Source organism: Cololabis saira, chromosome 17, assembly GCF_033807715.1.
Source record: "Cololabis saira isolate AMF1-May2022 chromosome 17, fColSai1.1, whole genome shotgun sequence".
Classification (NCBI taxonomy): Eukaryota; Metazoa; Chordata; class Actinopteri; order Beloniformes; family Belonidae; genus Cololabis; species Cololabis saira.
In genome coordinates this window covers 5,051,585-5,064,009 of record NC_084603.1, presented here as the reverse complement: position 1 = coordinate 5,064,009, position 12,425 = coordinate 5,051,585, and the positions used below count along the sequence as shown (strand labels likewise).

The 12,425-nt window shown below is 36.3% G+C and overlaps 1 protein-coding gene across 1 annotated transcript in view; it reads left to right on the top strand.

Moving 5' to 3' along the window:
• Positions 1-12,425, top strand: part of dst (dystonin) — a 158,832-nt gene that overhangs the window by 95,907 nt on the left and 50,500 nt on the right. The window contains 11 exon segments of the mRNA XM_061746058.1: positions 2,742-2,978; positions 3,541-3,693; positions 3,794-4,027; positions 4,136-4,420; positions 5,897-6,445; positions 7,461-7,637; positions 9,782-9,905; positions 10,289-10,497; positions 10,590-10,907; positions 10,997-11,163; positions 12,043-12,199. Of these exon segments, the coding sequence (XP_061602042.1) occupies positions 2,742-2,978; positions 3,541-3,693; positions 3,794-4,027; positions 4,136-4,420; positions 5,897-6,445; positions 7,461-7,637; positions 9,782-9,905; positions 10,289-10,497; positions 10,590-10,907; positions 10,997-11,163; positions 12,043-12,199 (2,610 nt within the window).

Here is a 12,425-nt window from a genome sequence, read left to right as displayed (position 1 = left end):
CCTTCTGTAGCTTCTGTTTTCAGTTACTTTTTAACCTTCTTTTTACATGAGCTTTTAAAATATTCTGGATAATTTCTTCTTCACAATTTTAACCCTGTTAGTGAAATATATTTTTATGTATTTATTGATTTATTCATATATATTTTGACTCCTTTCAACATTTTTTAATATTAACTTTTCAAACATTACCCATAAGTTTAACAATTTTAACCCCTTTCTAAATGATCTTTTATGTATGTATTTATTTATTTATTTATTCATATATTCATTAATTATTTTTTATATGAATTTATTTATTCATATACATTTTTTTAGAGCTTTTAACATTTTTTAATATGAACCATTCAAACATTACCCATAAGTTTAACAATTTTAACCCCTTTCTAAATGATCTTTTATGTATTTATTTATTTATTTATTCATATATTCATTAATTATTTTTTATATGAATTTATTTATTCATATACATTTTTTTAGAGCTTTTAACATTTTTTAATATGAACCTTTCAAACATTACCCATAAGTGTAACAATTTTAACCCCTTTCTAGATGAAATATTTTTATGTATTTATTTATTTATTCATATATTTATTAATTATTTTTTATATGAATTTATTTATTCATATACATTTATTTAGAGCTTTTAACATTTTTTATATGAACCTTTCAAACATTACCCATAAGTGTAACAATTTTAACCCCTTTCTAAATGAAATATTCTTTATTTATTTATTTATTCATATATTCATACATTTTTTTTATATGAATTTATTTATTCATATAAATTTTTTTAGAGCTTTTAACATTTTTTAATATGAACCTTTCAAACATAACCCATACGTTTAACAATTTTAACCCCTTTCTAAATGAAATATTTTTATGTATTCATTTATCCATATATTTATTAATTATTTTTTATATGAATTTATTCATATACATTTTTTTAGAGCTTTTAACATTTTTTATATGAACCTTTCAAACATTACCCATAAGTGTAACAATTTTAACCCCTTTCTAAATGAAATATTTTTTATTTATTTATTAGGGCCCGAGCACTTGCAGTGCGAAGGCCCTATTGTATTTGCAGGAATTATTAGGGCCCGAGCACTTGCAGTGCGAAGGCCCTATTGTATCTGTAGGAATTATTCTTCTTCTTCTTTTTTAGGGCCAGAGCACCTTCAGTGCGAAGGCCCTATTGTATCTGTAGGAATTTTTCTCTTTCAAAAGTGTTACCGTGGCGGCGCTAGACGCCAACAAGTACACACCCCCCTTCATCTGATTGGTCCATATTTGATAGTTCCCCAAAAGGCACCAAATTTTGCATGCAAGCCAGGCCTGGCGATAAATTTGATATTTCATGGTTTGCATTAATGGGCGTGGCAAAATGGCTCAACAGCGCCCCCCGGAAAACTTTGTGCCTCAAGCCCCACAATACGGTTTGACGTACATGCACGAAAATCGCTACACACCTGTATCATGGCACCACTTAAAGAAAAGTCTCTTGGAGCCATGGCCGAAACCGAACAGGAAGTCGGCCATTTTGAATTAATTGTGTAATTTTGGCGCAATTTATGCCATTCCTTCGGCAATTAATACGGCCTGAACCGTAATGTGCACCCAGGTATTATACGTCAAAATGTGCGTCTTCATCTTGCGACTACGCGCATTACTTTTCTTTTTCAAAAGTGTTACCGTGGCGGCGCTAGACGCCAAAAGGCGCGCCCCCCCTTCATCTGATTGGTCCATATTTGATAGTCACCAAATTTTGCATGCAAGCCAGACTTGGCGATACATTTGATATTTCATGGTTTGCATTAATGGGCGTGGCCTAACGGCTCAACAGCGCCCCCTAGAATACTATTCTCTGCCATAACATTTGAATGGTTTGACATAAAGAGTCGTGGGTGGTGTCATGGGACTCGGTATTGAGTCCTTTACCATAATTGGTGAAAATTAGCCCCGCCCCTTCTTCTGATTGGTTGTCCCTATTTCCCGCTATAACTTTTGAATGTTTTGACATAGAGAGTAGTGGGTGGTGTCATCTGACTCTGTATTGAGTCCTTGAGCTTCATTGGCCTGAATTAGCCCCGCCCCTTCTTCTGATAGGTTGTCCGATTTTCTGCTATAACTTTTGAATGGTTTGACATAGAGAGTCGTGGGTGGTGTCATCAGACTCTGTATGGAGTCCTTGACCTTCATTGGCCTGAATTAGCCCCGCCCCTTCTTCTGATTGGTTGTCCCTTTTTTCTGCTATAAATTTTGAATGGTTTGACATAGGAAGTCGTGGGTGGTGTCATTTCTGATATGCTTATGGGGGGCGGTGGACGTGAGTGCGAGGGCCCGTTCATCGCTGCTTGCAGCTTTAATTATCCTTATTTTCTTACACTAGTCAGTAGCTTATGTTGCTACAATGTTTTTATTGTCTTGTTTTGATTGTTTTTGTTTTTTTATTTGTATTTATTTTTATTTATATTTTTTTTTATTATGTTTGCATAATGTTATGTTCGCATGTGTTAGCTAGTAATATTTAAGGAGAGGGGGTGAGAGTTTATAAGTTTTACTTCTTCTCACTCCCTTTCGAATATGTACTTTGTTATGTCTCATGTTAAGACGATTGTCTTATTTTCTTTCTTTTTTTATATGATTCATATTCGAAATAAACACTACTACTACTACTACTACTAAGTAGAGAAGCTTAAAAAGAAAGGCATATTTACTTTTTTTTTTTTACCTCATTCCAGGATACTGAGGACAGTCTGCTAAAGGAAGCCAGGCTCAAGTTAGAGGACGTCACCTTTGAAATCCAGTGCTTCATTTCTGAGCACGCTCAGTTCCTGAGTCCAGCTCAGAGCAGCTACCTCCTCAAGTTCCTCACCACCACACAGCGAGCGTTCAGGGACCAGTCAGACAAGCTCGTCACACAGAGGAGCACCTTAGACGTCCTGCTGGACACCCGAGCCAGAGAAGACCAGGAGAAGGTCTGCCCTGTGGATACGCAACAAATACAAAGCACTTTACGAAACAGGGGGGAAAAAGTAAACGGAAAGAGAATGCTGTAATTCACAGTGCAGCAATGTTTAGTTTACCCCCCAGTTGCCATTCGCTGCACTGATGGCTGCTTCTCTGTGAAAACCCAAATGTCTGGAGGAATAACGTCACTGCATGTTGGAGTGCTCGATCACTGCTTTAAACTAACCTCTGTGCTGGTTGTACTCTACAGGCCTCAAGACTCCGATGAACTCTTACTAGTAGACGAAATGCACCTTTTCACACTCAACAAACCAATTAACACACTCAATAAAATGACATCATGTGCTAATTATCGCCATGAGAGCAACGTGGTGAATGCAGAACAGCATGTTTACAGCATACGGGACTTTTACAATAAGGAAAATGTATCAGCATCAGATTTTGCATGTTAACTTACAGTACTTGAAGTTTTCCCTCCCTTTGCTTTGATAGTGCTGTTTGACTTTCAGTGTTGTAAGGTTATAAAGTTCATTATGATATTAATTTAAAGTGTACTTTTCTCTTGGCCAGTCTTTATTAGCAAAACACAAGGAGTTTACGGAAAAGCTGGAGGAAGTGTGTGACAATCTCACCCTGACAGAAAATAGACTGATTGGTCATCAGCAGCAGGCTGGAAGTACTCAGAGTGTCACAGACCTGCAACAGTACCAGAAAGAGCATCAGGTTTGACACCGTTTCATTGTGCTTTTTGCCTCACAAATGCTCAATAAAATGTTAATATGTATCCAGCTAAGAGCCGTTTTGTTTGCTGTGTACTCTCAAGGCACTGCAGAAAGATGTACTGACAAACGCCAGTGCCTTGAATGAGGTGATTACCAGTACCAAAAGGTTTCTGGAGGAGAACCGCGGCAAGCTGACACCAGATCAGATCGCCATGATTGAGAGCAAGCTAGAAGAGGCCAAAAGTAAAGCCAACCTCATCGACCAGCGGGCAGAGGAGTCCAAAAAGGATCTGGAGAAAGTTGTCACGACGGCCATAAAACAGGAGAGCGAAAAGGTTCGTATTACTTCCATGTGTGCTGTCTGTCAAAATATGTAATACATGTGAGTTTAAATTATGTGACCCAGTAAATCAGCATTGCTAATGTGTGGTCTCCTTGCGCAGGCAGCAGCTGTGGAACGACTTGAGGAAAGTAAGAACAAAATTGAAAGTCTTCTGGAGTGGATATCCAACATAGAGAATGAAAACAAAACTAGTTCGGATGAAAGTAATCATACAAGTAAAGAGAATGGAAACTTGCCAGAGGAAGCATCAGCTAAGGGACTGAAGGAAGAGATTGATGATGCCAACGGAAATGCCTTAGAGACCACTGAAAGTGACTTTGGAAGAGAAGCCGGTGGTGAAAATGACCCATCTCTAGATCTTGATAAGCAGTACGACAGAATCAAGGTATCATTGCTTTCCCACTGATATTATTGCCCTTTTTATTTTAATTTATGCTCTCGATGGTATTGATCTTTTCAGACTTCCATCTAGGGTTGCCACCTTTCAGAAATAGAAATAAGGGACGCCCTGATTTCAGCAGCGCAGGAGCCAAAAAAAAGCCCCAAAACTTCTAAACTGAATAAAAATGTGTTTATTTTATATGAAAAAACAAAATGCTTTGATTTAAAGTTTAAAGTGCTTTAATAGCATTGAACTTGAGCATAACTGTACAGACAGACAACCATACTAGCAACTGAAATAACCTCCTATGCTACGTATGTCCACATCAGCCCAGATGTAGAATATAGATACAGGTGAAGAATATGGTGTAAAAGTTAATTTATTTCAATAATTCAACTAGAATATGGTGTCAAAGTTAATTTATTTCAATAATTCAACTAGAATATGGTGTAAAAGTTAATTTATTTCAATAATTCAACTAGAATATGGTGTAAAAGTTAACTTAATTCAATAATTCAACTAGAATATGGTGTAAAAGTTAATTTATTTCAATAATTCCACTAGAATATGGTGTAAAAGTTAATTTATTTCAATAATTCAACTAGAATATGGTGTAAAAGTTAACTTAATTCAATAATTCAACTAGAATATGGTGTAAAAGTTAATTTATTTCAATAATTCAACTAGAATATGGTGTCAAAGTTAATTTATTTTAATAATTCAACTAGAATATGGTGTAAAAGTTAATTTAATACAATAATTCAACTAGAATATGGTGTAAAAGTTAACTTATTTCAATAATTCAACTAGAATATGGTGTAAAGGTTAATTTATTTCAATAATTCAACTAGAATATGGTGTAAAAGTTAATTTATTTCAATAATTCAACTAGAATATGGTGTAAAAGTTAATTTATTTCAATAATTCAACTAGAATATGGTGTAAAAGTTAACTTATTTCAATAATTCAACTAGAATATGGTGTAAAGGTTAATTTATTTCAATAATTCAACTAGAATATGGTGTAAAAGTAAATTTATTTCAATAATTCAACTAGAATATGGTGTAAAAGTTCATTTATTTCAATAATTCAACTAGAATATGGTGTAAAAGTTAATTTATTTCAATAATTCAACTAGAATATGGTGTAAAAGTTAATTTATTTCAATAATTCAACTAGAATATGGTGTAAAAGTTCATGAAAATACGGTACAAATCGTGTCCCGTATTAGTTCAATACGGGACGCAACATTTTTTTCTCAAATAAAGGACAATTCCGTATTTTACGGGACGGGTGGCAACCCTACTTCCATCCTAGCGGTTTACCTCATCGTGAGGAACACGTGGCAGCAAAATAATTAATCTGTCAAGATCCAGAGCTGCTTGAATTTATTAGTATAAGTTCACTAATAAAGAGAAAGAGTGTTAGAGGTTTGAATAAATGGAGCAAAAGTGATAACTGTACTACTGTTTTCCACAGACCCGTCACCAGGAGATTCTGTCCCAGCAGCAGGATCTCATCGTGGCAACTCGTTCAGCTCAGACTTTGCTTGAAAAACAAGCTAACGTGCTGTCTCCAGAGGAGAAGGAGACACTTCAGAAGAACATCCAAAACCTAAAGGAGCGCTACGAGGCCTCGCTGACCCAGGCTGAGCAGCAGATGAAGCAGGTGCAGGGTGTCCAGGAAGAGCTGAAGAAGTTCAGAGACGACTGTGAGGAGTTTCACGGCTGGCTAACGCAGGCCGAAGGAGACATTGAGGAGTTGGGCGCTCCAGCCGGCTCTCTCAACATCCTGAGTGATAAACTTCAGCGGCAGAAAAGTTTCTCAGAGGATGTTATTTCCCACAAAGGGGATCTGCGCTTTATTACAATTTCAGGGCAGAAAGTGCTAGATGTGGCTAAAGCCTGTGCACTGGCTGACCCCGCGGCTAAGAGCGCTCTGCTGGATGTGGATACTTCAGGGACCTGTTCTGCTGTCAAGGACAAACTGGATTCAGCAGCCAGCCGATACAAAGCACTTCATACCCAGGTAGGGTTGCCACCTTTCAGAAATAGAAATAAGGGACGCCCTGATTTCAGCAGCGCAGGAGCCAAAAAAAAAGCCCCAAAACTTCTAAACTGAATAAAAATGTGTTTATTTTATATGAAAAAACTAAATGCTTTGATTTAAAGTTTAAAGTGCTTTAATAGCATTGAACTTTCATGACTGTACAGACAGACAACCATATAGCAACTGAAATATCCTCCTATGCTATGTATGTCCACATCAGCCCAAATGTATAATATACATACAGGTGAAGAATATGGTGTAAAAGTTAATTTATTTCAATAATTCAACTAGAATATGGTGTAAAAGTTAATTTATTTCAATAATTCAACTAGAATATGGTGTAAAAGTTAATTTATTTCAATAATTCAACTAGAATATGGTGTAAAAGTTAACTTATTTCAATAATTCAACTGGAATATGGTGTAAAAGTTAATTTATTTCAATAATTCAACTAGAATACGGTGTAAAAGTTAATTTATTTCAATAATTCAACTAGAATATGGTGTAAAAGTTAACTTATTTCAATAATTCAACTAGAATATGGTGTAAAAGTTAATTTATTTCAATAATTCAACTGGAATATGGTGTAAAAGTTAATTTATTTCAATAATTCAACTAGAATATGGTGTAAAAGTTAATTTATTTCAATAATTCAACTAGAATATGGTGTAAAAGTTAATTTATTTCAATAATTCAACTAGAATATGGTGTAAAAGTTAATGAAAATACAGTACAAATCGTGTCCCGTATTAGTTCAATACGGGACGCAACATTTTTTTCTCAAATAAAGGACAATTCCGTATTTTACGGGACGGGTGGCAACCCTATACCCAGGTAACTAGTCTGCAGTTGCTCGATTTGACCACTGGGTGGTAGCATTTGACTATGTAATCCTTCAGTTTTAGAATTGAAAGTATATGTTCATTTCATGCATTAAACTTTCATTTATTGAGGTTTCTGCTTATCTGTATCAATTTTATTTCCTTTGTTTTAGTGCAATTTGCTTGGTAACAACCTCAGAGACGTGGTTGACAAATATAAGAAGTACGACGACGCGAGCGGTGGTCTTGTGAAGTGGCTAAACAACTCAGAGGAAGAGGCGAGGAAGCACCAATCAGAGGTCATCGCAGCTGATCCACAAGCCCTCCAAAAGCAGCTGGAGGAGACCAAGGCAAGAAACACTAATGTGCCCAGTTTTTAGGATCAAACCTCAGATTTATGAAAAGCTCAGGTCTGTGTCAGATCGGGGGGTTTTCTGAATGCACTTGACCATGATTTACATAACCATACCATGGCCTGTAAGCTCATGGTGCAGTTCTGCTAACTGAAGTATAGTAAAGTTTGCTTTAGCTCAGGTTTCACATTTGTGGCTCTATATAAATAGATTGGATGAGTCATATTTGTAGCTTTCATGCTCCTACAAAAGCATCCAAAACAAGCCTCCAAGGCTTTAGTCTTGCTTTTTCTGGCAGTGGCGTCACCAGGGGGTGGCCAAGGGTGGCCACGGCCCCCCCTACAAATTTGCTGGCCTCCCCACTGGCCACCCCTACGGAAGAGTATTAGGGCCAGGCAGGAGAAAAATAAAAATAATATTTTAGAGGAGGAAGATTTTTTTTTCATTATGCACTTCGAGAAAAAAGTCGAAATGTCGAGAAAAAAGTCAAAATGTCGAGGAAAAAGTCGAAATGTAGATATTAATGTTGAAGTAGAATCTCGAGAAAAAAGATGAAATGTATTTCAACTTTATTCTCGAAATTTCAACTTTATTCACAAAATTGTATTTCAACATTAATCTCAACATTTCGACTTTTTTCTCGACATTTCGGCTTTTTCTCGAAGTGCACAATAAAAAAAAATCTTCCCCTCTCAAATACTTTTTCTCTTGCATGGCCCTAATACTCTTCCGTAATAAACCCAAGTATATCAGTAGGCGTTTTTTTTTAAGTATTTCTGAGCCCTTATACTACAACAGTATAATACAATCCTGTAATGACGGCTTTTAGTTTTGGTGTCCACCCCAAGAATTTAAGTGGCCCCATCTGGCCACCCCTATGAAACATTTTTGGAGGCGCCCCTGTTTCCTGGTTCTTGACGACGTTTCACCTGCCATCTAGAGGGCATCATTAGTTTGAATAGACTGTTGCAGAGTTTTGAGCTGATGTGCATTTGAAGTCACATGTAAATCAATGTCTTTCCCATAAATGGTTACATTAATTCTCTCCAAAGAGTGTCCCTTATCTTTGAGATTCCAGTGAATCGCTGAAACTTGACCTGATGAGCTGGTTCTCCTGTGTTGTGCCGCATGTTTGTACGGTTGTTTTTTACTTTGGAATGTGAAGGGTCTTCAAGAACCAAGAAAAGGAAGTCCAGTTGTCTTGTTTCAAGCTTTTTAGGATTTCCAATGATTCTTAACAAGAGCATCCAAGACAAGCCTGACAGCGTCATCTTTTTCAAAGTTTTTGGCTGCAGTTAGCGCAAACATTTTTCTGTATGGAGGTGGTGACTAACAGCGCAGATATGCCCAGATAAGAGGCGCCTGCAAACCAGTCGGGGAACACACAGATCAACGCAGTATTGCTAAAATGTATTGTAAATGTCGCAACCAGTGCATAAAAGTCCATATAAGTAAATCAATCAAATGACCTAATGTTAGGTCAAGACATTTTATTCGCTGCACAAGTGTGTGTATATATATATATATATATATATATATATATATATATATATATATATATATATATATATATATATATATATATATATATTTTTTTTTTTTTTTTTTTTTTTTTTTTTCATTTCATTTTATTCTTTATTTCATTCAAAAAACAAAACAATTTAATACAAACACAAATACAAATGTTCCTAACTTATGAATGAAAAGGGAGCAGAAAGAAGAAGAATCTTATCTGATCTGCCCCTTTCACAAATAACATAAATTAATAATAATAAAAATAAAAAAAACAACTAAGTGAATAAAAACAACTAAAATAAAATTAAAATAACATTAAATAAAATTACCACCGCCTACGGGTATGTCAATCAAACTCAACATTTTTTGTTATATTTCCTTAACATACAGGTTTTAATTGTTCTTTTGAATGTAATGTTTGATTTGGATTCTTTGTTTTGTTTTTGTCTTTGTTTTATATATATATATATATATATATATATATATATATATATATATATATATATATATATATATATATATATATATATATATATATATATATATATATACATACATATATACAGGACATGCATATTTGAGAATAAGGATTTTAGCTTTTCTGACTCCTTTCTACTATTTTTCAGGCTTTGCAAGGTCAAATGATGGGACATCAAACCTCTATTGACACATTACGTAAAACAGCTGAATCACTGGTGACATCCGAAGGAAACCTGCTGAGCAACCAAGACGAGATCCAGGAGACAGTAGGTGAGGAAAGATCAACGTTGGATGCTCAAGCTGCTTTGTATACATAACATCTCAGTCCTCATGACACTCAAATACTGGTATTAGGATGTTGACCGAGTGATGGATATGTCCTAAATGGTTTCAAATGTTTATTTGTATGAAAAAGCTTCATGCTAGTCGTTTTTAACTAACTCTGTGTCCGCCTTATTCAAAGAGTCATTATATATCCCTCTTTGATTTTTTGAGTTGTTGGTGTAAAATTATCATGATCAATTATTGATTTCTCAGCCTACACTCAAACACTTTCACTTCAAAGTTAATTTAATCTCTATAGACTCATAAATATCACACACGTTTTGGCTGTAGTTTGAAATGTTCACCTCCTTCATTTCTGTCTGCTGCAGATGACATTGTGGAGCGCTATGATAACCTTTCCAAATCTGTGAGCGATCGAAACGAGAAACTGCAGATCACTCTGACTCGCTCCATGAGTGTCCAGGATGGCTTGGATGAGATGATGGGATGGATGGAGGGAGTGGAGGCCAGCGTGGAGGAGAAGGAGCCAATACTCTTGGACTCTGCATCCCTTGGAGACATCCTCAGCAGAGAAGCAGTACGTTTTATTGTCATTTCAGCATAAATTACACTGTGTACTCCACAGCTGTGCTGTGATCACTCTTAACTCTACGTGAAAATGTTTTCCAGGCGTTAGAGCAGGACATAGCAAGTCGGCAGAGCAGCATCTCAGCCATGAAAGCCAAAGTGGGGAAGTTTGTGGAGACGGCAGATCCCTCTGCCGCTGTGCTGCTGCAGTCAAAGATGGAAACTCTCTCCCAGCGCTTCTCTGACGCTTGTGACAAGCATAAGCAAAAGGTTTCCCAATTGGAGCAAATAAAAGAGAAGGTTGAACAGTTTGAGGACATTGCAGACAAAGTCCAGCAGTTTGTTGGGAAGCGGTCGCAAGATTTGCATGAAACAGATGGACCTGGGAAAACATTCGATGAAATGTCTCAGCTCATGCAGGTTAGTATAATACAAGCACGTTATGTCAAGTGATATGACAAAATGATAAACCACTATTTCAATGCTTTCTGTTCTATTTTCATTTGTAGAACACTAAAGCTGAGATGTCTGACTGTGTAAGTGATATGGAGAAGCTGCAGACTCTTTCCAAGGAGTTGTCTGAAATGAGCCCTGACGGAAACAAAACCCAACTGCAGAGCAAGATGGACAATGTCTCAAATATATTTAGCAGCCTCAAGAACACGGTCAAAGAAAAGTAAGCTTGGGAATGGACCTTTTTTGTGCCTAGCATCAACGCTTGCTTCATACCGTTGACGTACAGGCAGTACTCGAGTTGTAAAAGAAAATCAGGGGGGATGGTGGATTTTATCATGTTGGGACAGATAATTTGTGCTGATTACAAATAATATAATATATTACAAATAATAGCAGTGACCAAAACACCTGCAGAAATACTGCAGGAATGACATAGCAGCAGTTAAATGCAGTTTTCTGTAAGCTTTAAATATCCACTGGGCTTACATCAAATACATCAAAACACAACAATAAAAAACAGTTTTCTGAACTTATCAATATGACTCTGTCCTTCACAGGATAAGTAAAATGGACAACTGCAAAAACTCAAAATCTTAACAAGAATATTTGTCTTATTTCTAGTTAAAATGTCTCGTTTTAGTAAAAAAAAAAAATCTCATTACACTTAAAACAAGACTCATCACTGGAAAAAACAACAATTTTCACCTGTTTCAAGTAGATTTTCACTTGAAATAAGTAGAAAAATCTGCCAGTGGAACAAGATTTTTTTGCTTGTAATGAGAAGATAAATCTTGTCCCACTGGCAGATTTTTCTACTTATTTAAAGTGAAAATGTACTTGAAACAGGTGAAAATTGTCAAATAAGTTATTTTTCTGGTGTTATTTTTCTGGTGTTGACTCTAAATGTTGAAATAGCAGTAAAACCACATTCATTGATGAAATGACATAATGAATGGAAAGGGGGGATGGCAGTTTCACAGGGGGGATGATTTTGACCGTTTTTATTTCAGGGGGGATGCCATCCCCCCTCATCCCCCCTCAACTCCAGTAATGCGTACAGGTGAATGTATAGTCTGGCTGATTTTGTTTTCCTCTGTAGGGAAGAAGAGCTATCATCCTGTCAGGACCAGCTGGAAGAGTTCAGATGTGCAGCCAGCGTGCTATCCAAGTGGTTGGAGGAGACCAACAACCAAGTACCTGCAGCTCAGCCAAGCAGCAGTGAGAAAAGTCTGGAGAAGGACCTGCAGATAGTCACGGTGAATCATCAAATGAGAACCAGTTATTCCTACATGTGTTTTCTTTATCTGTACTTAAAATGCTGGAACAGAAGCCACAGAACTGATGGTACTTCAGATCTGATACAGGCATGTGTGTGTGTTGCATTAGATACCAATAAGTAGTAATCCTGTCCTCCCTAAATTCTCCACTATTCCAACCGGGTTTCTCTGCCAAGTAATAACAAATGAATAGCAAGTGTTTATA